At 43.9% G+C, this 26,518-nt stretch overlaps 2 protein-coding genes across 2 annotated transcripts in view; one reads left to right on the top strand and one right to left on the bottom strand.

Moving 5' to 3' along the window:
• Positions 1–2,763: 2,763 nt before the first annotated feature.
• LOC128298909 (general odorant-binding protein 69-like) lies at positions 2,764–3,423 on the bottom strand. Its single transcript, XM_053034718.1, has one exon. The coding sequence runs from the start codon at positions 3,421–3,423 to the stop codon at positions 2,764–2,766; it is 660 nt and encodes a 219-aa protein (XP_052890678.1).
• A 12,368-nt stretch (positions 3,424–15,791) lies between these two features.
• The window catches only part of LOC128298908 (uncharacterized), a 39,677-nt gene continuing 28,950 nt past the window's right edge, over positions 15,792–26,518 (top strand). The window contains exons 1-5 of the mRNA XM_053034717.1: positions 15,792–15,804; positions 17,274–18,192; positions 18,247–18,593; positions 18,719–18,907; positions 22,955–22,957. Coding sequence (XP_052890677.1) covers positions 15,792–15,804; positions 17,274–18,192; positions 18,247–18,593; positions 18,719–18,907; positions 22,955–22,957 — 1,471 coding nt within the window. The remainder of the gene's footprint in view (positions 15,805–17,273; positions 18,193–18,246; positions 18,594–18,718; positions 18,908–22,954; positions 22,958–26,518) is intronic.

Below are 26,518 nucleotides of genomic sequence, written 5' to 3'. Positions count from 1 at the left end.
TTCTTGCTGGTCCTGCATGGTTGAGTTGTGGAAGACGCCTTTCTCCATTTCGATAATGGACACTAATTTACTAACCAGACATGTATAGATGCAAGCCACATTCCTGCTGGCCGATTTTCTTACAATGTGTGCAAAATTGAACGGTTTTTATGTGGTGCCAGCCCGTAACCGAAACATAAATTTAGCTCCAGAATCGTGCCCGGTCTCTTCCGGGCCCTGGTGGCTGCACGAAAGAAAGAAAACCGCAGAGAAATTCAAATACTGTCAAACCCCCCTTGGTGGAGACGCAAAATAAATTCCAATTTGCGAATGCATTAACACGAGCCAAGTGAAGCCGTATTTTTTTAACACTTCCATTAAAGCATGATCTATTTAAGCGCAATTCGTTCATGTGTGTCCCTTCGGTCGGGAAGCCGGTCTGGAACGACTTTTTGGAAGATGTCTCGAAAACATTCACATACTGTGGTCAAGAAACAGTGCACGATGACTAAAGTAGCATCAAAGTTTATCCATCCGCATCCGAGGGCAAATGTGTTTATAATTTAATTAGGTACGCAACCGTTTCGTGCAAAATGTCTTTCTGTAAAGTTGTGAAACGGCTGACCACAAAGTGCTGCTGTAAATGTAAATCGAGCTCTACACTACTCCACCATACCAATGTGCAACTGCTTTTGTTTGTTTGTTTGTTTGTTTCGGTGTTGTTTCAAACCGTTTGCATTGTGCGGTTTGTATTTCTTGGTGGCGCATCTAATTTGTTTACGCAATGGGCCAACCAAGCGAGGGCGCCGGCCAAGGGATGGGTGTGAAAATATGTAACTTCTTCTAATGTGTTGTTGATGCAGATTTACGACACCCAAACGCGTAACGACAACACGCGACACTTGATGCGATCGGAGCAGGGGAACGGACGGAACACCCAACCCGCGGTGACACTTGCTGCCCGTGGCCGAAGCTTCGGTTAATTTAGTTTGCAGCCTGTAGGGTTAACTCTTTGGAATGACGCTGCTTGGCGTGTGGTGCGCATTTCCCCCTTTTTCGCAGCATCCAGGACACGTGGCCGGCACGTGGCGTGGAGGCGTTTCGTTTGGCGGTTTTGGGCGCCGGGCGGATTTTATGCGATCAGTGCGATTTGGTAACAGTGCGTTGTTTACAAGTAGTGTTTACACCATTTAATTATCCAATTAAAATGCTATAGAGGCAAGGGCATGGGAAGTAAAATATGATCTTTTCTCACATAATCTATTTTTTCCTTAGGGAATCTGCTTAATGGTACGATTTAAATATCCATTTAAACAATTAATATTTCATGTATTACTAAACTGTATTAGAGTGTAAACTTCAGTTTTCATAGAAGTAATTATTATTGCTGGTTGAAAAATTCGGTTAGAGTTTTTATTTTATTGCAAGTTTTACAACATCCTAAAGTGCCGAAAATCTGAGAATTTTTTCCAAACTGTCTCGGTTTTTCAAGTTTTAATATAATCAAAATATTCTATGTGTGAAGACACCTTCATACGAAATGGTTCATCAACAAATAGTACAAAACACTATTTTGTCGTTATTTTAAACAAATTTATTCCATTTTCATTATACAATCAAAGATATCTTTAAAACAATTCCCGAAAAGCCCCTCTTTTTCTAGACCACCCCCAGTGTACTAACCCTTCAGGCTGCTGCTAAAAGTATACAATATTTTTATGAATAATTTTATTTGTTTCGTTTTGTTTCAATTAGCAGATTGCATCAATCATATTACCCAGTAGTTACGGATGCATATCAATCGCATTGCGACAGACTGCAATTCAGATTGATGTGACGCAAGGACGTCTCACCCCCGTGGGTACCGTATTTTCTAACTGCACTCACTCATCGAACAACATTTGCCACAAATAAATGCGATAAAATATGTGAGCAGGCAGAAAAATGCGGACCCCAATTCGGACACACCATGACATACACGACGACACACCGGCATTAGATTGTAGTTTGCGCACACTGGTGCAAAACTATTTTTGATAAATTTAAATGATCAAACCATTTGTTTTGCCGGTCGGTGTCGGTGTTTAGCGTAAAGTGGTCGACCAAATTAGTCGACAGGGACCAGTGGGTGGGTGGGTGGTATCTCCTAATCTTTTCTACCCCTGTCTGCCACAAGCGGTCCGAAGGGTGGTCCGGGGGTAAGAAAAAAGACGGAAAGGAAACATTTTTGCTAGGTGCATTTATGTTTTTTTATTTTCCAGAGTGTTAACATACCGGGGACGTTTGGTTGACCATAGGTGAGATTAGGTGTCCCATCGTACGGAGTTACCAGCTCGTCGGATGTTCCTGTACGTATGCATAATGAGTTTTATATTTCTTCCATCGAAAAACATCACGGCAAATTATTCCGTTCGAATTCGAATCCTAACCATTCTTTAATATCTAAGGACAATTGGAATAACTTATCGGTTTGCTACCACAGGGCCACACCTCTTTGACGGCTATTGCAATATGATTGTTGAAAAAAGTACCAAAATCGGTGATCTTCTGTGAAGGAAATGGCATAAAAATGACGAAACAATAAAAATAAATGCATCAGCTCGATAAAAGTAGAAGTAGCAAAGGTTTAATCCATCTTATGTAAATCAGTAGTGATCTCTATCAAAGTTACAAAGTTTATATAAAGGAAAAGAAAGATCCTATAGTAAAATAAACTCTTATCTTTTCTCTTTATTTTAATCTACACATAAATTGCCGCTTTAAGTCATCACGGTTTGGTGTTTATTAATTTTTTAAATGATTTAATGAATTATCGTATAATTCCAGCGCAGGTTTCCCACTTCTCAGCAAAACGCAGTGCGAAAATTTCCTATACGCAGGATGACCTTTCAGGTGTGATCCGCAACGAAGCAATCCCTCAGGAATGCCGGTAATTTTAGCACACTCTTGCTGAATCTGCTGCAGTTCCAGCACGGTCGGTGGAAGTTCCGGTGCATGCTGATTGAGATTACCGTAATAGTGATAAAAACATCGGAACATCCTATACACCGACTCGATCGCACCGACGTATGGGTTTTTGCCGTAGTAACTGTCCTCTTTGAGCGGACTTTCAACACGCAGAAGACATTCGTTGGTACGATTCACGTACAGCGTATCATCCACGTCGGGGTTGAAGAATTGGCGCAGTAGTTCGGCGCGCAGCACATTGTGCGTTGCCTCGTAAATGCGCAGATTCAGCGCAATGCAGAAGATCAGTTCTTTCGCCGTCTGGGTATCTTCGTACCGGTGTGCCAGGTAGGGCCCCAAATGAGACGATTCGATGCGTAAATACTCGAAACAATCAGCCTGAGCTTCATCCCAGCTTTTGGTCAGAATGTGATGTTTTAATGCACTAGCGGGTAGAAGGAAACAAGCGCCACACAGTATTGTAAGTAGACGGCGCATCGTATTGTTAGTCGCACTCACGTTCACGTTGGTTCGTAGATCTACGAGAGTAGATACAAATGTGATCGTGGCTGCAGCTTTATCACGCACTCTTATACTCCGGGCTCCCGAACAGTGGGAGTTTTATGAAGGTTTTTCTACGAAAGTCGGCATGCAGTGTTGCAATGCAACGACGTCAGCCGTGCAATATGTGACAACATTGTAGTGTAAATAATTTTAATTTCTAAATTTCTATGAAAATGATATGTTAGCATCATCGTAACGTTCACAAGTTTCGTTTAAAAGCACACCTGATTGTGAGAATATCTTTTTAGTTTTGTTTAATGTTGTTTATTGTAACAGGGTGACCCAAGTCGTTTGACTATAACCATTTTAAAGTCGGTCTTTTTGAAAGCATTAATAATGAGAAGGGTAGCAACACTATTCCGTAACGCATGTGCATATGAACAAAATCATAAGCAGCGACATCTCTGACGGATTTCAGAGGCTTACAGATGCAATGTTGAGGACGGACCTCAGAGAGACCTGACTCAGATGATAACCAAAACTCGAAACTGTACAACATTGAACAACTATAGTTGTTTAAATATGTATTCAGCCAGACTATCTTTAAATGAATGTTTCAGAGTTCGACAGAGTTGAAAAGAATAATGAACAATGGTCTAACCGTGGTAAACACCAAAACGACACGATTGCGACTAGCTAATGTTGAGAGTGAATGTCTAATGCCTCCCCAAAAGTGTTAATGAGACTTATATTCGGTATAAGGCGAAGAGGATAATAATAAAATCAGTAATCAAACGAGTTGAAAAACCAAATGAAGAATAACAATAGGCTTAAAAACCCACGCTAAGCCAAATTGTGATGTTCAAGATCTCTCCAAGACGAGAGACGATCGTCTGTGAAGAATACAATTAATACTATCAATCAGTAATATTCTTTTCGTAATTCGACACCAAAATGAAGTGGATTTTGTGAAAAATTTAGTAAAGCAAACAAAATACCCTCCAGAAGTATAACAATTATGAGCCTCAAGTTATGAATGATCCCAAGCCAACGGAAACAAACACCTCACCAAAACGGGCAAAATGATAAATGTGTTTTAATTTCATAATTGGCACAATTCATATTTCGATAACGGAAAGTCAACCAAATCGTTCGCAATCGTTCCGTTTGCGTCGCCTTCGTTGGTGTGGTGATGCATGGAAGAAAAACTTTTCCCCGGTCTTTGCTTGCCATATCGGTATACTTATCGAAAAGCGGGAATTCAAAAAGAATTGCAAATGGATGGCTGCATTAAAGCGTGGAAAGAACGCGTGACGCGGAACGGGGCGAGAAACGACGGTGTGATTGTAATGAAGAATTATCGTTGATCAAGCTTCCTTGCTTGTTGGTGTTGGTGGCGGCCCCCGATGCAAGGGGAAAACGGGAAATAAGATTTGCAGAAACTTACGCCATCGGCTGCGGGAGAAGAAAACCGGGAAACGCAAGTGGAAATGAAAATTGCACTAGGCGAAATCAATTCCATCAATTGACAGTTTGGCAGCGGCCGTTTTGTCGCCCCGACGCGAAAGCACCGTGCAAAAGTCAATTCAAAATGGAAAACCCCGCAGTCAGGGGAACGAGGAATACGAGGGGGTCATTTTTCTTGCAGCAATTGTGCGTCGTTGGAACCACCGGGAAATGGAGTTGGAAATCGAAAATCGAATTTGAATAATGGACGAAAGTGGCCTTTTGATTGGGAGCGCAAGAAGCGCACGAATTGGGCAAGATCGGTGGTACAAACTTACCGAACGGTCGGTACTGCCACTGCTTGGCCAAGAGATGGTTGCAACTCGGATGGCAAAAATTCTCAACGACATCCGAGCCCGGCAGCCCGGTACGGACGGCTGTGTGACCATTGCGAGGAAAACGATGGGTCATTATTGGATGATAAATTATGAATACAGGCAAATACATTAGCGTTGAAAAACAGATTTTCCCCGATATTATGTTTCTTGTTGGGTGCTCTGCTTTGTGCTGCTTCCGATTGCGGAAACTGTTGTATTCCGTTTGCTGCCGGTTGTTGTTTCCATCACCGGAGCACATCTTATCGTCCGGAGACATGACTGGTTGTTGTTTTTGGTGCCGCTTCGCCTAAATAGTACCTTGCGCGTTGTTTTAGTGTTTAGCACTTTAGGCGTAGCAATTGTAGACGCTTTTTTTTCTTCCGTTTTTGGTGAATTTTATCACGCAACACCGAGTCCTCAGCACCATTCGTCCGGCGAGTGTTTTAATTTTCATTTCCTTGTCAACCCGAGAACTTTGACAAATGGCGTTGGCAGGTTCGGAGATTTGTTTTTTTCCTTCCTCTTTCTCTGCTTCTTGCCATGTTTTTTTTCTGTCACACTGGGTAGAACCGTGAGGCCGTAAGGATGTGATTTCTTTTCTTAATAACTTTTTTTTGGTCTGCCTGTGCACTGTGCTTTTAATTTTCGCGCACCGACTCCCTCTCACTTTGTGTCCAATCTCACCATAGGCTGGTGACAGGTTTTTCCTCTTCTGGCGCTGGGTGACATTTTCTTACCCGTTGGGTGGACAAGAAAAGTTTAGACTCCTTCGTGCAAGAAGGGAGTTTTTTTTCCTTCTTCTTCCCATCGTCTTCATCTCAACATTTGGTCAGCCAAGACGGTGGACGGTGTAATGAGGATTATTTGTTTCCGTTTTTTTCGGTGAACAATCACTGCTGAGAAGAATTTTACCCTGCGAACCGGAATGGACATTTTAATTAACGATTGTACTTTGATTAATTAAAAAAATATGCTAATCCGTATGTTAACGCCAAATGGCTACCCGGGCAAGTGCTCGCGTAAGATCATGAAGATGTCTGTTTTTTTTAGTCCTGAAGGCCTAAACTATAACTTACTTTTGCGTGACCAAATATACAGCACCAATACGCACGTCGGGTCGTAGCTGTAAAGTGTGAGGGTTTACTTTATAAAATAATTCAATTCCCTCACCATACCGGGGCCGTAAATACTTCGATCGGATCGAAGTGGATGTGAATAATAATTTGTTATAGGTTTGGCATGTGTTGCATGAAAAATTGGGCACTACCGGTTGTCCGCTCGCCGGGGACGGTGTCACTGCAGGCTGCAGGGCCACGATTCTGCTCACTATTTGGCAACATCCAATCCGCTGCAAAAGTGTAAGTTTGTGCAAAATTTAAATAAATTTTACGACCAACAGTACCGTACGGTGAACATGGTGTTCCCGGGCAAGTTAATCGAATGGGCGGTAAAAATTGATTGAGCAAGGTCACGCGCATTAGGAATTTATGGCACACTATCGCGCACTTTCCGGTAGGGCGCAACGATCGAACCGTTTCGGGGACATAGGGAAATCAATAAATTTGTCTCAAAAAAATAAAATTGCACTTCCAGGTCCCATTCATCCAGCGTTGCATATACATACGAGGCGGGAAACAAATGTTGTGTGTTGGTGATAAATAAATCAGATCATCGACGATTGCTTTGCGCGATGTCGGGGTACCGTGCACACGACTAGCGGAACCTATTCCATGCAGATGTTGCAAATTTATAATAATTCACTAGATTATCTTTCTCGAAGGTGCCGAATGCGCATGCCGCGGGGGCATTTCGATGTGGTTGTTATTGTTGTTTGTTGGGAAACGATTTCAATGGCTGTTAAGTCTATTCGTTACGAGTGCAAACCTCAGGTTATAGGAGGAGATAGGGATCAGGTTAAGTGATTTAATCGGTATAAGTTGCGCAAAGGAACATTAGACTATATTAAAAAAGGATAGTACGACATTTTGTACTTCAATCGATCCTAGTTCATCGTCCAGTTCATTCTAGCTTTAACATCAACAAATACTAGAGATCTTAATTTCCAATGTCGTCATTGACCATGCTTGATAGTTTGTCCATCCTCTGGTGATATCTGGTGAATTCCAAAATGGGCAGATACTCACTTACTTGTGCTACCACCGCGGTCTTATCCTGCTGCAAGAGTCCTCTAAACTGTTCACGGTCAAGCGCCCTCGTGCCCAGTAAAACTTCCTCCTCAATCCCTTCTGTCCATGTGGACAACCTAAAAGCGCTTTACAAACAGGGTCGTCTGGTATCATTCTAATGACGTGACCAGCCCTCCGGAGCCTGGTGAGTCTAATTTGCTGTACAACAGTTAGTTCGTAGTACATCTCGTTGAGTTCTTTATTGTAACGGCTCCTCCATTGTCCTTTTGCACATATGGGTCATACATATTTCTAACCATCAAAATGGGCAGAAATATCAAATGGTTGACTATTTCAATTAATTTGGTCGCGATTACCTTCTCCTTCGATAGACCAGTAGATCAGGACCAGAAGAGTTCGTTTCATCATTCATCACACGTGTGGTATATTGGTAACGGCGCCGATCTTCACGACAGGACTGATCCTTAATCCCATCTGGTCCTATCTGGACCAATCCTCCGTAAGCAGGACTGCCAGCTTCGAGTATACAGTCAGTCATTTTTACTTTCTGCAGCAACACAAAAGAATCCAACCGAATCGTGTACTTCCGAATTGAAACTGTCATAGGTATATATGAATTATTTTTATTGATTAAAATCATTACCACTCGATATTTTTCCCCATTGAATATAAAATATTTGGCATCAAAAACTGAAAGCTTAAAATCCAAGAACATTCTATTTCTATATTGTTAAGTTTGGAACATTATGACACAATTTCGTTATTCTACTTTCAAAATATTTAAGATATTAGTAAAGAGCAATCAAATGGAATGGAACAAAAGAGGGATATTTTAAATGTCTTCTTGCACCATACCAACCTCGATCGAAGAAAAACGTTCGATGGCACGTTCAAAAATCGCGAATCCATTTAAACCCCTTTCCCAGTGTGAGGCAAGAGCCCGAAACGCGACACAGCTCATGACAACAGCTTCATCGGTCATAAAATCGTCGTATACAATCACCTTTAACCGCTACCAATAAGGCAATTTCGATGCGCCTTCGCCCCGTCACCGAAGGGTGTTCATATAAAGGTGTATTCTTTTCGATGCTGCCGTCGAGAAACCCGGGGCCCCACATATTGAGACAGGTTCACATGCGTACTGCTCCAAAATAACAGAGCACACCGTTTGAAGGCGTTTTTTTCTTTGGTGTCCGTACGGTTGAGCATTCATTTTGGGAGGATTGTTTTCGACAGCCTCCCGGGTCAGGTGTGACCGCGAATCGTACGGCCTCCCGTCCGTTCGATGCCTTAATATTGCGATGTGAAGCAATCATAATAACAATAACAGCCACGTTCCACGTTCCCTTGATTGCTTTCGGTTGCAGCGGTCGAATGGTTCCCTTCCCCGTTTGATGCTTCGTCCTGGTAGCTTGTTCCGAGGAAGGGTTGTGGGCAACGCTAAAACAAAAAAAAGAAGGAATCACGTAAAACACAGTGAATCCCAGGACAAAATTGTATGCGTTTCGCAGAAAGTAGCATCGGGATCGGTGCGAAACGATCGAAGATGAAGATCCTTAAAATAGATATCCAGCGGCAGTGTGTGTGTGTTTGGTTTTGTTGTCATTTTGTGACTCGGGCCAAAAAAGGTTTTCAAATACCATTTTTTATTGCTTCCTTGGCCATGCTCTCGGCATCACCAACCAGCCAGCATGTTCTTTTGGTTTCGTTCACCATTCACATAAAAGTGGATGCGGTTTTTTGATGTTTTTGGATGCGATTTTTTTACGACGCTTGCAAACCGCGCCCGATTTTCCGATTGTTGTGAACGGTTTCCCCTCCTATCGATATGGGAATAGTTTTATTGCCATAAAACGCTTTTCTTTGCTGTACTGGAACAAGTGAAATGAAATAAGCGATTAAACAAGAAAGTAACGGATTGAGGGTGTTTTCGATGAAGATATAAAAAGAAGTGTTGGTTTTTAATAATTTTCCCATTTTCTTCATTGCTTTGCAGACGTCATGTGCTGCGAATCAGTGGCAGAATTGGTTAAAGTATAATCAATGTGCAGCCCTTTTGTTGAAGAACTGAACGAGAAATGGACTCAAACAACTCTATTTTCAAGTGCCATAAAGTCTTGCATTTTGGAGATCTTCATTTGGTCAAGCAAAAGAGCAATAGTGATCTACTCTTGTGTTGGCACTATTAATGCTAAAGAACGATTGCGGTTACACTTGGCATAATTTCCAAAGCTTTGATTTTGTATAGCTTTTGATTGCTTTACGAAGTTCGTGCATCGAATAGATAACGAACGCTGCACAATAAGCATAACGATGTGGCACGGTTGCTTCGATCCAGCAACCGAAAAACAATCCAACTATGTACATTTGTGAAGTAAAATAACAACACCACCCAGTGACACTACGAGCGCAAAAACGAAAGCACACAAAAAAGGCAATAGCATGAGTCGGAAAAACATAGCCACTACCCGCCGAACGATCGGAAGGAAATCGTCTAAAAGTCGTGGCAAATTGATACCGAAGAGCGTACGGGGTTTGCGGTTTATGGCATCGCCAGCACACAGTCCGGCGATGCACACGTGCTGGGACAGTAAAAAGAGGATACACCTTTATTACCATATTTTCCAGATTCAATTATTGGTGCGGTTGGTGTCCGTTCGATTGGAAAATAAAGAAAACCAACCTCAGCGGTAGGATGGCGCTGGAAGCGTTTAATCGAACCCGGCGAAGCCCGCACCCAAATCACAGAGCAGCAAGGGCAGGGTTCCGCTTCTGGATCGGTGATCAAATGTGTGATTGCAAAAAAAGGCACCCATTGATCGAATGAAAGACGTAGTTCATGTGCGCAATAACGTACATTGTAAGTGGTTATGTTTGATAAAGCGAATGAATACAGACGCGTATTGGCATATTTTGTGTTTCTGTGTCGCTTACGGAGATATTTCCATAATCTCATCCTATTCCTAGTGGAAATTGTAATCATTGAATTTTTGAATGTTTTGAAATATAAGAATGTTCCGTAATGGTTGGTAGATAAAAATGTTTACAAAAAGGCAGATGAGAAAGCAAACATCTCAAATGAATAATTTTTTATTATTGTAAAACAATATGAAGTATAAATTGATTAGCAATGTCCATGTTGGAATTAACTGCAGACATTAACGTATATTGGAGTAGCTTTCGAGAATACATTTTCTTATATAGACAGTTTATACAATCAAGACATTGAACATATTCAGGAAGGAGTGGAACTGGACAGGTCAAGATCACACAGCAGTTGCCGCAAAGTGTAGTGGACACTGCTGTAGTGGATACTACTATATTCTAGACAAACATCCCGACGCATTGGCTATCTGTAGTTGCAGAAGAAATGTGAAATGTTTCAGGAATAATTCTCTAGGATTCAACGTCTTCTTCGAGTAAACTGTATCTAAAGGATTAATGTTCAAAAACCATTGATTTTACTCCATTAGCCATTTTATATCAGTTCAATAAGACAACTAGTTCGACTATCTTCATACCAAGAAGTTTGACTTTGAGATCTCGTGCAACGAAATTTCATTGCAAAGTGCAAAGTTTTCTTAATGCTAAGATACTAGACTACTCAGACAAAGTCACAGAGTGACACAGAGTCATTTATGACTCACAGATGGTTGGCGTGATGGTTTTAGACAATAAACATCTGACAGTAACTAGTTTATAATCTTCAGGTCTAGTGGCCAGAGTCTAGTTCCTCAAGTCTTCTGAAGCATTCGGTGTATCAGACATTATTGGATTCTAGACTTTCGGTGTACTAGGTGCCTAAAATACCTTCAAGAATAGCTACAAAATTTAAATTCGGTTAACTAGTTTTCAATAATCTACGATTATTATAAGCGAAAATCAATCATCACATGCTTAGCAACGGTTATGTGCAAATGCTTATTTTTACTGTGCTATGCTCACTGCCATAATAATTACATCACCAGTTGACAATAACGACCCTTTAGTTACACGCAGTGATGGCGCTAGAATGGGAAGTCCATCCGGTCGACACCACTCAGCGAATGTGATTTATGGACGCACTTAAAAAGGAAGATCCAGTTCCAACGGGTAAGGCTGACCGGTATCGCTTAACCGGAGACAACATAATTGACCATTGAAAAACTGTTCCCCAAAAAACCGTACCGAGCACAAAGGGCAGCGAGGCATCATGCGACCTGGTCGGTTAACAGTGTGTCACTACAGATTGAAAGCGGGATAACCAAACCAGAGGAGTCGGATCTTCCCGTGCGGATCCGCAACATATCGGTAGCGAATGTGCACTCAGCATCGTACACCTTTTTGTGTCAGGTAAGGATCGCTAACGCACATCCCGGGGTGTTTCGTTGATTCTTGAGCTTTTCAGCTCTGTCAATTGAGCAACCGATTCGAGGCTCTATTTTTCCTGGTATCCGAGAGGAGGGGTGCGCTAAACGGTGCGCACTTCGCTTGAAATGGGAGCAATAATAATTTTTCACTCTAGTGTCACTTATTTGTAGCAATTAAATGTCCATAAATAACGTCAATTAATCTATTATGCCCAACCAATGCCCATATGCATGAGAACTGCAGGCATTCGGCCGCACTTGGCTGTGTGTGTTTTTGTATGAATGTTTAGCATTGCGCCCTGAGAATTGAAAAGACCTCAGCTGAGTTTGGAAGGGTCGCATCGAGCTGAATCCGGAACCGCTTACCGGGGGGTATCGCTTGCGGCGGCAAAAGAATATTTGGTCTGAATGAGTCGATTGAAATGGAAAGGTGATGGCGACGGAAGATTCAAACCGGAAACTGAATGCCATTGGCCATCATTTGTGCACCGAATGATGGAAGATTGCTCCCGAGGGATTTTGGACTGCGAAGTTGTCCTGTTGCTTCGTGAGTTTCGGTTGCGTATTTGAAACTGTGCGCTCATAAATACAAAACAAAATAAGAACTCTCGGGATGGAATCAAGACAACAAAAAAAACCGACACAGGCGACTTTTAGCCCATAAAAAATAGCTCTGTCTTTGTGCCGGGAGAATTGTGAATCATTAAAAGTGATCACAACAGACGGTTGCATACAGTGCAACCTCGTCAACCATGAAACACTATCCTTTTTTGTATTTTCGGTTTGCAACGCGTTGCAAGCCTGGAAGGGAATGGGAAATGGGAGGCAATTTAGGAGGACGCGATAGTTGGAAGCTCATAAATTATGCCACGAATCGTTTTCAGCGAGTTCATTTTGATTGTTGATGATGGTTTTTTGCTTAACTCGTGATATGGTGTGAGTGTGATATGCGAGAGTCGTTTAGTTGAAAAGTTTAGGAACTGGAACTGATCATTAAATAGGATTTTAATTTAGATACGTTCAAGACTGTTTCACACTTTTCCACATAATAATAAGTTTTGTGGTGTCCTTGAAACAACAAATTCTATTCCCTACATTGCATCAAATATTAGCATAATTTCTTTGGAGATGAATTGCTTTCATATCTAACTTTAAACATTATTTCCAACACATTTACTACATAGTTATCATTTTTATCATAAATTAATAATAACATCTTACTTTCCTTTATATCAAAACGATCATAAACGATCATGTTGTTGCACCTCTTTTGCTCACCTATTTGTCTGTTTGCATCACGTTACCATTGACGTGCCTGGTCAATGAAAAACTGCAGCAATGCGGCACGGAATGCCGACAGGGATTGTACGATGAGGCGTAGAAAATTTTAGCTGAATATTATTGACTCCTTGCAGTCGCTTGAAAAGGGTCCCTTGTGTGGGAAATGGGAACGGAAATGAAACATTCTTGCACACACATACACGCACACGCACATCGGCATGGATTGTTTAGTTTGAAAAGCTGAAAAATTCAACCAAAATCAGGTACGGGACGGATGGATACAATGCACAGGCTTAGGACGAATGCTGTAAAAGTCAACATCATTTCGGGGTGCTTAACGAAATGAATGATCCCACATAAAGCAAACAATAGCATATGCGAACATAAAGCAGGGAAACATATCTGTGAAAAGGGAATTATTTTGAGAATGTCTAATGTTTGCTCGATTAATTGAGCTAATTGTTAATTATTTTTAGTACCAAACTTAAGCTAGTTTCATGAAACATATTTGACTAGTTGAAGCTAATTTTGTAGTTATAGATATATGGGCAGACTGTCACAAATGGCTGCAAGTCAACTGTTTGAATCTCAGTGCAGACAGCAGCAAACACCGGAGCAAATACCGGATATCCGAATACTGCTCCGAAAGCAATCTATTTAGGGGTTGGAAAGTTACAAAGCAAAAAAGTCAAAGCGATCAACAGACAATGCGCTCAATGCGGCTGACTGTCACCCATCCATTAGCCATTGTTAAAGAGGGATCCGTTCAATTTCCTATTCCCTTTTTGCAACCGTTTTACCTTTGCTACGCCATTGCAGCGGCCATCCCATCTGGATCGGGGACCGGTATGGGACCGAACTTCCAGCAAACCGATGGGTCCCGGATGCATTCGGTAAGGTGTGATAATTTTACGGCAGTTTAATTTGTGCTGTGGTTTAGATGGAACGGTGATGAGGAGAAGCCGGCATGGACGTGTTTAAAAGTCGTAGAGCATTCGGTATTTCTTGTGCTTCATAATAACCGTAACCAGTTCAAAGTGATTAGCTTTGTAATGAGTTGAAGCTAATCGACTTACGCGTTGATAATGATTGCAAGACAATTAATGCATAATAAGATGTTACCCTTAGTATACATCACTGTGAGTCGCTTAACCTATTTCCCTAAAATTCAATACAAAATACTAGTCAGAAGCAACTAATGGCAATACAAGCGAGCAAATAAACTTCATGCAACACAGAACAGAAAGAAACAACAGCAAACATTACCAGGTGAAACATTTGGTAATAATGCAAGTTTCGGCACACGGAATACGTACAAACTCCCATAATAATTCCGATTGCACAAACCGGCAGCTGCAAACTAGCCCGTCAGCAAAACTTTCACGCTTTCTCAGGGTGCAAACAACATTTTTGCTCAATTTTCTACATTTTCTAGTTTTTTTTTGTTCGCTGTTCGACTCCCAAAAACAACGGGGAGATGTGAATGAATGGGTTGAATGGGCGAAGGTGGCCAAAGTTTATTTCGCGTTGTGTGTTTGTGGTTTTCGCTTCCGTATGCATGGACGCCGTATGTGCAGCATGTTGCACTATGTATGCCAAGGTGTATAGGGAAGATGGACGGTGTTTCGGCGGTTTTGGGGGTTAAGATTTGCTTTTGGCCGGAATTCTACGACATCGTTAGGCAGTGTAATATTAACTGTCGTTAGCATTGTATTTATTTATTTTTGCGGTGCTAATTGAAGGAAAATGGCTAAACATTTTATCGTGTGGCAATTGGTACTGCACATTAAGTATTGCACATTTTTTTATGTAGTATTAAGAGATTTATTAAAACTGTTCAATTTTAGAACTCTTTTTATTAATTTTCCAACATAAAAAAATCATACTTATCACACTTACTTATCTTAAATCAAACAGTTTTTAGACAAGAAAATAAAGAAAAATTGAATGCACTTCGCAAAAACATGTGAAAAAATGCAGAGTTAGTACGCGCGCGTGTGTGTGTGAGAGCTATGCAAATGGTGCGAGAAAAGGATTACAACAGACGTACACGACCCCATGTCGTTGATCTGCTGCACCCTATGCGCAATCGCCAGCGCCGGATGTCACCTTTGACGATAATCTTTCTTGTTTTCCGACGAGTGTCCTCTTCTCCCCCCTCCCCACGGCGGTAACCCGGTGACAACCCGCGCATAGAAGAGCCACAGTCACTTTCACCCTCACAAAGACAAAGTGCACGCTAAAAATTACGAAATTATAACAACCCCGTCCCGCGGCAGCCTGCAACAACCCCCCAGAACAGTTGGCCGTATAACCAGAGAAGCCAAAGCATCTCTGTAATCTGAACATCATTATTGTGTTGTATAGAAAATGAGTAAAAACCGAATCGAAGATACGGAACTTGCCGGGCAAGCGAGTGCGGCCCATTAACTCTCCTCCAGCCATGCTGCCATGTGTGGGTGTCTTGTTGTTGGTGCCACCCGAAATGCAAGACAAAAACGGGCGGTTGAAACAAAACAGAAGAAAAAGAAAGGGAAAAAAAGGATTAGCTTCACATATATGAACTTCGCGCACAGGAAGGCACTCGTGGTTGTTTATGTTGCCGCACCAAACGGGGCCACGTGTGTAAGTGTGTACCCTCCCCTCCTGAAGCTCGGCTGTGTGAAGGGATATCCGCCGGAAAGGTTGGTACTAATGTGAAATAGAAGCCTTTTCCCCCGGTCCAACACCGTGTGTGTATGTGGGGGGGAAACAAGTTTAAGATGAGGAGCAGATGTAAGATGGAGCACATGATGGAGAGAGTGAGAGATGACGATAGCCAGAGCGAGAAGGAGCGAAGAATTAATGAACTGGTGCATTGACTGCGATGGAAACTCATCCTATTTCTGCTTTGCCCCTTTTTCCGGACTTTCCTTGCATGAAAGAAAAAAGACACCAAGCGCCATCACAGCATGGCCGGGCATTTTGTTCGAGCATAAGCGGGATAGGTTGCATCTTTTATGCTGCTTTAATGTTGCCCCGCTCACATGGTATGCATGTGGTTGTGCAGCTTGTTAGTGCGCAAACGTCGACATTGGATGGATTATGTTTTGTCTCTCGCTTCCTAACGCACCCTGCTGCTATATTTCCTGTTCGTCTCGTTTATGCTCGTTCGCAGTTCAGCAGTAAGTGCGTGTATGAGAGCCAGCGCATACTTCGGTGCTCCACCTTTTTATCCCTTTTTAATCGATGGGCGGAGCGAACGGATCTCTCCGTTGTGGCCGGGGTTGTGTGGTAGACGTTTGGGATGCTGTGCTGAGAAGATGTTGAACAACTGACCAGAACGGGACGTTTTGCTGTTGCTGCTGTACGGGGTTCGCCGGAAACGGTTGCTCCTTTGATCCGAGAAACCTACGACACTGCAAACGGGAAGTCTATTTTGATGATCGCTTTTACACACCATTGTTTTCCTGCGTAATCGTGTCCGTGTGTATGTGTGCGGCTTTGATAGTGATGCGTTTGGCGAGTTGATAAACAGAGTATCGAGGCCTACCTGATCCGGTTCGAATTGCGGCGGACATCATTCTAGCACGTTGCCTCGCATCATCCGGATGTGTATTGTGTGCGTGCGGAGTTTACACTAACCGAGCGTGTGCGTGACGTGTCATGTTGTGATGGAATTGTGCCGTGATTATGATCATTTTTAATAAATGTTTGAAAAAGATGCGTGAAAGATTTTAATTTCCAACGCTATTGGAAATAAAGTTAATGTAAAGTGCTAAAATTATAAACAAATATTGATGAGTTGAGTACCACTGGGGCAGTGAAGACAGTTTAAACTAACAAGTGTGCGGAAAAATTGTGTTGTTACGAAATTAACCAAGTGAACTCAGACAGAAGCTCTTCAAGAAAGTTTTAGGAACGAAGTGTTTGTGGCAATACAAATAATTTGTGCAATTTATAAGAATTCGCAGTGAATGGAAATAAGTGAAAGTTTATCAATTGACCTATGCTGCACGAGGAAATAAAGTTGTAGTTCGAAAGGTGATTCCATAAACGGTGTTTATTTAGTGGGAACGTGATGCGTACAGCTTGTGCAGCAGTTTGAATCCAAGTTATTGATGATAAGGCTCATATAAATATGCTATTTTGAGAGAAAGATCAACAACATTTTAAGAATAACATATTTTTGAAGGTGTCCGCGTGACATAAGCGTTATTGCGTCGGAAGTGAAGCTACCCGTTGGAGGCGCTGAATTTTGGCAGCGCCTGCATTCGTGGGGACGGAGTCGTACGGTCCTGACGACCCGGTACGCACCGGGTACCAAGCGTTGACGCTGGCGGCCTTCAGATCACCTGGACTGCTCGGAACGCATGGATTTAGCTTCGGCAGCAATTTCGGCTTCCGTGATCCATCGACGACGTCGCCGTCCGCCACGTACGACACGTCCGGCCATCCTGCCCTACCGCCCGGTGCCGCCGGTTCACTGCTGAACCTTTCGCAGCACGCCACCAGCACCCACTTCCGGTCCGGCGTTCCAGCACATCACGGCGATACCGGCAGTCCGGTCAATTTGTATCTCGGCAGCTCCGGGGCGATAGTGCGTGACGGTGCACACGATCAGCATCACGGTGCAGAGAGTCCCTACGGGCGATCGTATCACAGCTCCGTGGACGGCACGGGACTTTCGGCCATTTCGGAGCATCTGACCGGGGCGGGTCTCAGCGGGTCGTACGGAATAGAGCAGGAGAAACCGGATCAGGACGACGAAATCAATATCCTGCCGGACGGATCTCGCGGCAACAGTCCGGTGAACGGGCGGCTCAATAGTAGTAACTACGGTTCGGAAGGTAGTCCGGAACCGGAAGGTCGGGAGTCCGGCTCCAAGCATCGGCCCGACGAATCGTGCGGAAGTCCACTGGGAAGTGCCCGGTCGTACTCTAGTCAAACTAAGGACGGCGAGCTGGTGGGACTCGGTAGCTATCCCCTGTCAGGAAGTCCCCACGGCGGCGAAGACAGTGTCGGATCGTCTCGAAGTCCCGAAAATCTTTCTCACGGCGGCGGTACCTGCGGCACACAGCCAGGATCGCTTCAGTGTCATCAACCATCAAACGCTTCGGGATCTTCGGTTGCCTCCTTCGCGCTCTCCGCAGTCGGACATCAACTGGCACATCAGCAGCACCAGCACCTAAACCACCATCATCACCCCCATCATTTGCATAACAATAATAACAACAGTACCGGGGCGGTAAACCACAATCATCTGGGGGCCAGCGCGAAGGGTAAAACTCCCCACACGATCTCGGACATGCTGGATCACAAGTTGCAGCTGAGCTTTCTTGGGCCACCGCTGGCGGCTCTTCACTCAATGACGGAGATGAAGGCGGCCCAGCATCAGCAACACTCGCACACACAGCCACACCCCGCCCAAGGGCCCCATTCCGGTCCGGGGAGTCCCGGCGGGCATCAGACGGCAGTATCACAGACGCAAACACACTCCAGCTCGGCCAGCAATCCGCACGGTATCGATACGATACTGTCGCGGCCACCACCCGTCACCACCGCCCAACTGAATGCCTTAGGAGGTGAGTTTGATGGGTTTTGGGAGGTGTTCCGATGTTCCAGAGATAGTAAAACCAAAAAAAAACCCTAGCTAGCTGATAGACCCGAAAATAATCTCCATTCGCACGTGCTGAACTTTTCGTTGCAGGCGGAATGCCCCGCTTCACGGCGGCCGTCGCTGCGGCAGCCAACATGGCGCAGTATCTGTCCCAGAACCACGCCAACGGTCCGATGAAGGCACACGCCGGCCCGCTCGTCGACCGAACGCATCTGTACTGGCCCGGTCTGCAGGGTTTGGTGGCCAATCCGATGGCATGGCGAGATCGGCTCGGTTCCAGTAAGTATCCTTCGCACTGTACACCGTTGATTACAGGGTTGCTCAAGGGGTACGGGAAACCCTTTACCCCATGAAGTGACACGGTAGATGACACGCAGATCGTGCCCAATTCCTGGCCATGGTACCATAAAATACCATCCGTCCGTGCGTCCAATTAATCATCGAAAATTTGATGGATCGCCGTAAAAACGATGATTGAATGTCGTAAAAGCCGACGGTCCAAAAACTGTCGATGCAGACAGTAGGCCGTGTGCATGCGTCCCAGGGGTTGCCATACGGTGTCGATTACAAGCTGTCCGTCACTGCCCCTTACTACTGTGGCGGGTGTTGTGCGCAGGCATGTGCAGTGCGTGTAATTGGGCTCTAATATCGTCGCATTAATTTCAATACCACTTATGCAGGGCGAATGTACATTCAGGTCGCTTGGGGATGATCCGTTTCTTGGGGAGAAAGTGTTGGGATGAGTGGTGCTCGATGGCAGTTGGTGATACGTTTAAGTTAGCTTATTTTTGGTAAGCTTCGGTCGCAATTAGCTGTAGTACTGCGGGATGATGGGTACTTGCTATCTGGATATATTAGTGTGTTATCTTTACTGATGAATTTTGGGGGGAATAGCTTTGTTTGTGATGTCTATCCACTTATTATGCAAAGGGCTGCTTTGAGGCATGAAATGACATCAAAAGTGAATTACTCTATTGTTGATGAAGAAATTTGATTGAAGAAAATATTCATAGTGAGATATACTAATATCAATTTAAGGCCCTGCTGAAGCTGACTGATGGAGTACATGGGAATTTCGAATTTGAAAGTTTTGGGAAGATTTAAATAGATCCAATTTAAATAGATATTTATTCACTAAAATGAGAACTTCCAGGATACTTAAAAATCCATGTGTAATTTCCTTCTTTTTGATGTATTTTACACTTATTCACTGAAGGCTACTGAATTTATTGATCCATTGATATCAGAAATTAATTTTACTCATCTCAGCACCGCCTTTCGTTGCGATGGTCTCCATTTCGATTGGGCACTATTCCAACGATCCATTAGATATTAGACAGACAGATAACTGTCCCATGGTTCTTTGTCACTTAGTGCACGCTACGCATGAAAGTGCCAATACTGGTCACACAGTTCCCAAACAACCGATGTATCGACTTATTAGCACGGGTTCCGTTCATTATGGCCTGAACTGGTGTTCGAAGAATTGCCTGAAACATTGTACGCATTGGTCTCGGGCTGTACACACGAGCGCATTGTCCAAAACCACCATCATGAAGCTGTGGTTTCGTACCTTTGTATCGGTGTATAAATCGGCTACATCCCGATGCGTCCCTTGAGTGGTCGATATCTGGGACATTAGCATCTGAAGTCATCCAGTATCAGGCAGCGTATTAGTTGCAGACATATCTCCATGGGTAGCTTGCATCTAGATTTTCCACAGACAGGGTCACGATTTAGAATCTACGTGATGCGTGACACACCCGGTGGCAAAATCTGCACCAAGTGCACATTGTTCAACCCAGTTCCCAGGTCCCGAACAGGATGAACGACGGCGAGGACTAAGAGGTTGCTCAGTGCAATGCAGCATGCTGCAGGCCATCGGTCCGGTGCATCGGTCAGTGCTGCTTTGCACTAACGTTTGTGTCCGGTGCCGCTGGCCGGAAGAATCCGTTGGGAGCCCGGGACAGGACGAACTCCTGAAGTCACCGGCAGACACGTTAACAGACTTTTGACTCTCTATTATAAGTCGTCCATTGCATGTCAATAGCCGGATAATGATGATCCCGGGGCTTGCGCTGCTGCCGCTGATGATGACGATGATGATGATGGGCCGAGCAGAATTGGTTTGAAAATTGGATCGGACCTCCAAGGCCTGCTCTAAACAGCATCACAGAAGGAACCACCACCGCTAGGGAAGGCACAGGACGCGCCCGTTTATTGCACTCAACGGCAGGCGGTCAGCATTATGGTCCGGTGCCGGTGAACGTGCTTCTTGAAATGATGTGGAAATTACGAGGCACTTCTCATCGGGTGCCCGGCCCGTCGATGTCCGGTGTTTTCTGATGAAGTTGCTGCAAATCGCAAAACAGCAAAGCTGGTGGCCGAAAAACATTCGACATGGAAGGTGACATCAGGCGGGCTTGGTGGATCCGTTCGGTGGCCAGTGTCCGGGCAGTTTTTCCAACCCCACTGGGAAAGTATCATCAATTATTCGAAACATGTTGGAGCAGTGTTCCACCGGCCACTCCTCATCTCGCTTCCATTCTGAAGAGTGCTTTTAATCGTCGCGAATCGTTCTTGTTTCTGGTGCAGAAATAAGGACCAGGAACGTCCGGTGATGATGCTTTGACAGAGATAATTGACCGATAGACAGCTGTTAAATTGTTTCTTTATTGATTTTCTACGGATTGGATGGCCGGAATGAAGCTGGGGAGTTGTTCAAAATGCACGAACAAGAAGGCAAATTCTGTGAGGCTTTACGGAAGGATATGTTTCGTATCGTAACGTACCCCGGGAAGATATTGTCAGTCGAAGGGAATAGATTGTAACTTATTCAATCAGCTTGATGTAAGTACAATGTTCCAGTACACTGCTTCCTCCGCACGGAGAAGTTTCATCAGGTGAAATATGTTGTCAACGGTGTTGAAAGCATCCTGATTATCTGATTACAAGTGAAGTGATGTAAAATCACGATCACGAGGTACGTAAAAAAGTCGTAAAGCGACAACCTCGTTGCCTTATGGGGTTAACTAATCGATGCGCAACGCACACACACACGCTGGCAGATGGGGAAATAGGGAAATTTCATTGCTAAACCCATGGGAAGGTAAATAAATAGTATTATCAGCGCGCGATATGCGTCCATTATCACGTCAATTGTATCGATAGGTCATAAAAATAAATATTGTTCCAATCGATCAAATCAGACAGCGCTTGTTTAGGGGTATGCCGAATGGAATAATTTCCTGATGTTGGAGTGTTGGAGCATGTTTGCGACTTTAACTAATTTCGGAAGTCATTTTAGGAGATATTTGTGGGAAGTAAAATTTAATGAAAGATGTTGTAAATAATTTTCTAAACACTTAAATTCCTGGACTTGGATTTATTCCCACAACAGATACAACAGGCTGTAGGTCCTTTTGGACCTGGTCGATTTTCTTATCAGATATTAGCAATCGCCACCATCACTCAGAGCTAATCGAAGGACAAACGGAACACCTAACCCCGAACACCCAACAACGGCACGTGACCCATCGCAGTTTGTTTAGATATGCAGCGTGCGTGCACGATTTCACGATGGTTGGAATTTTATTGCATTTAATTAAACCCGGTACCCGGTGCCCGTCGGTTGGCCATGTTTCCGGTACGCTTCCCGCCCAGTCCCGAACCACACACCAAACCCCGGATCGAAGTAATCGTGGCTCGATAAACGGCATGTGTTGTGCCGTCATATTCTTCCGCACGGCATATGATCAGCATACGGTAATTTTCTGTACCGCTTGTGGTGGCTCCCCAACGCCACGCATTCCGTCGCAAAAGCTTTTCCGTCCCCGGATCCGTACGGTCGACGTGCGACATCGAGCAAACATTTCTATTACATGCAATTAACAGTCGAACGTGCCATGGTTTCTGACACACGGCGTGTGTTTGGTAGTGGTTGTCGACTACAGAAGGCGAATGGCGTCGAGATTTTTCATCCGTGCGATCGCATTCAGTGAGCATATTCTTTTCTGGCGTCGATAAAACACCGTAACGTGACAATTATAATGTTCTTAATAGCTGAAAATTGTTACGTTTTTCCCACCCAAGAAAAAAAAGAGATTATAATTCCAACGACGTTACATTACCTTTACGATTAACAAAAAACACTCACACATATGGAATCCAAACGACCCGACGACGGCAAGTGCATATGTAATACGGTGTTGATAATGGAAATGGTTTGTTTATTCCATTTCGCTTGTATCCATCTGTGTGCTTACGATGGAGACGCTTTGCGCTCAGCGAAGTTCATCGAACTTAATTGCATTTGTGCAATTACAGCCAGTTCGATAGTGTTTTTCTCCTCCTTTCGTTTCAACCACTACTTCTAACTTAAGTTAATTTCATCGGTTAAGCTCAAACCAAACAGATACAACCCAGCATCGCGGTTGAGCTTTTCACGGGGTGTGGAAAAATCGATGCACTTCGTAGTACGGGGTGGATTTAAATAAAAATGGCTGCAAAACGTGCACGACCACAACCGACCAGCAGCGTCTGTGATGGGTTGGGTATAAAGGAAAATGGTCATGGTCTAGCATGCTGGGGTTTGAATTTTCCCTTTATACAGTCAGCTAACACATACACAAGTAGCGTGGTATAAGCGATGGCGATGATGCGCTTTGGTGGAGAATGTCGAAGGTTTTATGCAACGAGTTGAAGCAACACACACGATCGTCAGCGATGCTTTTGGAGAACTCGTTTGGCTGGTGTGTTTTAGTTTCAAAAGGAAAAAAAATGCACACAAAAAAGCTGCATTCGTACAATGAAATGGTTTATTTGGAAGCTTTAGCTGTGTGTGAGAAGATTCTGAATCTTGATCCTTGAATGGAGATGAAAAATTACATAAATCATTAAAGGACCATGAATGAATTTGTTCATTTTAAAATCATTTATTATACACTTTTTACATATTCTTATAAGAGACATTAACATTTTTTATCTTACAAGAGTTGGAATATTATATTTTTTAGAATTTCAATATTTATTGAGTGACTTTCTGATAAAATTAATTATTATTTAAACAATTTTCTTGTTAAAAGAAGGAACGAACAAATTATATTATTCAAGTATGTAACACTTCCAATCCCTGACCTAGAGGAACATTAATGATGCCCGATGGCATCATTCTTTTCCCCGAATCAGCAGCATCCTCTCGGACCCGACTTGTTCATAAATACCTTGTTGATTATTTTTTGAAACAAAGTGTCTCTTCCTTATTTATGCGCGGACCCTAGCACCCACCCCCCCAGGGGGTTTTCGGGCCGAGTTTCCGAACATTCCACAATGCGTCCACATGCGTCCACAACTATGTCTAGTGTTTCAAACACCATCAAATCATTGGTTCCTCGTGGTGGTGGTCGTTTTACGCTCGACGTAAGGAGAAAAACGAAAAAATCCTCCCATCCGGCCAGGATCTTGTTGATGAGATTCGATTTAAATTTGATGACCATAAACGCATATTATATGGCGCCGTTCAGTACGCCCCGAAATGGGTGTTCTATGGGTGAAAATGAAGGCCCGAAAAATATGTACGTTCGGCGCGTTTGGGCAGGCAGCGGTCGGGGCCTGCTTTGGGGCGCGCTGCAATAAAGCGATGAAAACGGAAAACGAGACACGTGTTAGAAAATAGATTGTGCGGAAAACGGCACCAACACGAACGCGCGCAGAACGCGCAGAGAGGCCGAAGCAAAATGGAATACATTCATAAATAAATGAAACATTTGCACCATTCGCTAAACATGGAAAAACGGCACAGCTAAACCTTCGGAAAGCCGGGCCCGCTTCCACAGACTATGCTCGTTCAGCAAGACGTGCACACAGTTCAGCTGATAGCGAAGAGAAAGAAATCTCATTTTCCGACGAGCTGCCCTCATAAATATACATAAAACGGCGGTGAATAGTGGTGAAGATTCAGTATCTCTCGCGTGGATACACCGTTGGAGCCCATTCGTTCCCGGCGAGCTACTACTCGCATCTTGAGATCGATGCTGACACACTTCCACACAGCTGTGTGAGGCGAATTTTCACCCATCGGCTTCACCGTGCACGTCTGGTGGCGCTGCCCGCTGCCATAATGATGTTGCTCCATAATCATCCAATCACAGAGTCTTCAAAAAACCATCCCCAAAACGTCGGCACAAACCCGACGGGGGAAAACGGAAAAGTTCGTACAAATCCTGGACGCTGTGTACATACATCCCTACTGTGGGGTGGATACTGCTGACAGAGGACGGAGGGGGAATGGTTTTAAACATCACCCACACAGAGATATTAGTATCATACCGTTGTGTATGTGTGCCCTTACTATGTCATGTTCAGAACGAGGGGGGTTTGAAGCTGTGTAAGAACTGTGCTTGATGATTATGATGCTGTGTGGAGCGTTTTCTTGTGCAAGCGAGATAACTGCAGTTTCGTGCGCCTGTGTTCGTATTGTGAAAGAGATTTTCCCAACTTGGTTGTGTGAGTGTGTGTGTGTGTGTGTGAGGGTGTGCATGTGTGCAAGGTTTTTCCCCTTTTATATCGATGTGCAAGAATGTAAGTGGAGGCATGGTCTTGGAAGGATTTTATATTTTTATCCAAGCACCCGTTGGGAAATTGAACGCAGACGTTGAAGATCTGTTTTCATGCCGGTTTTACAATTTACTTAATTTTAAAACATTTTATGAACAAACTTCTTTATTTACTTTGGACAAAGAAGATGATTTATAAATAATAATATTTTGAGGTTGTTGATAATCTTTCAACTGACACTTTCGTCTAAAAGATCACGTTGTTACTGTTTCCAAGCAGTGTTCTTCGAAACTGATCATACAACCAAAAAACGAGTGTTAAACTTTAACTGTTTTTACGGGCACAGTGAAGATGAAGACAGGCAAATGTGTCTACCTACCGACAAGGACTTCCAGGCACGGGGAAAGATGTAATGTCGGGAGTACATCACGTGATGTGTCGTTAATATAATAAGCACCATCTGCCGATAATGACGTGGCCAGCATCAAACCGGCATGCCTTCCGAGGTTCTGAGCGACTGCCATAGCCATATAGTGAAACAAAGCAGAAAAAAAAGTGCGGTGTGCCATTCGGTGTGCCGATCGTTCTACGCTATGATGAAGTTGACGTGCCACAGCTTCCAGCACGTTGACAGCTACCGTACAAAGAAAGAGATAGGCGGGTGATTGTTTTTCCTCGATGTGAGCTGCATTAGGCTGAACGTGGATGAATGCTGTCGGTTGTCACTTCCTGCTCACCCCCCACAATCGCTCCCGTGTCTGCGATGTGGGCGATTCCCTCCCGATCTCTTCCAGACTAATGATCATTAAATGTTATAATTCCGCAGTATTTCGCGTCATTTGCTGGCCATTATGCAGCAGAATGGTGCCGCTTGACTGATGCTACCGACAAATTCTTTCTCCCGCTGGAAGATGCGCAAGCACGATGGTGAGGACTTTTTCCACTGTTCGCCTAAGATTCGAGAGAAAGAACGCTTGGCTTTGGCCGTCGGTATGCTTAACATATTGTGTTGTTTTGCTCGGTGGAAAAAGGCGACATTGTTGCACAGCTGATACCCTCTACCCTCTAGCATTTCAATGGTATCATCGCCGTCTTCGTCTAACATCGCCCAAGCCAAGGTGTTGGGCTTGGATTTAATATAGCATTTTTATGTTTATGGCTCACTTGAACGGTGACGCAGCTTCCGCTAACTTTAATGGGCGTTTGTCGTTCGGCATCCGACGGTGCCGCTTGCGAAACCTCCGACGAGTTGGACACTGTTTGCTATCGGGGTGCTGGAAGTGGTGCCAGAGCGAAAGGCTCCCGGTGATTATCGTTATCATTATCGTTCTAGTT

This window comes from Anopheles moucheti, chromosome 2, assembly GCF_943734755.1.
Source record: "Anopheles moucheti chromosome 2, idAnoMoucSN_F20_07, whole genome shotgun sequence".
Taxonomy (NCBI): domain Eukaryota; kingdom Metazoa; phylum Arthropoda; class Insecta; order Diptera; family Culicidae; genus Anopheles; species Anopheles moucheti.
This window is presented reverse-complemented; position numbering and strand designations above follow the sequence as displayed.

What these genes read in the sequence shown, in the direction of transcription:
- LOC128298909 (XM_053034718.1), bottom strand. Translation starts at nt 3,423, where the DNA reads ATGCGCCGTCTACTTACAATACTGTGTGGCGCTTGTTTCCTTCTACCC.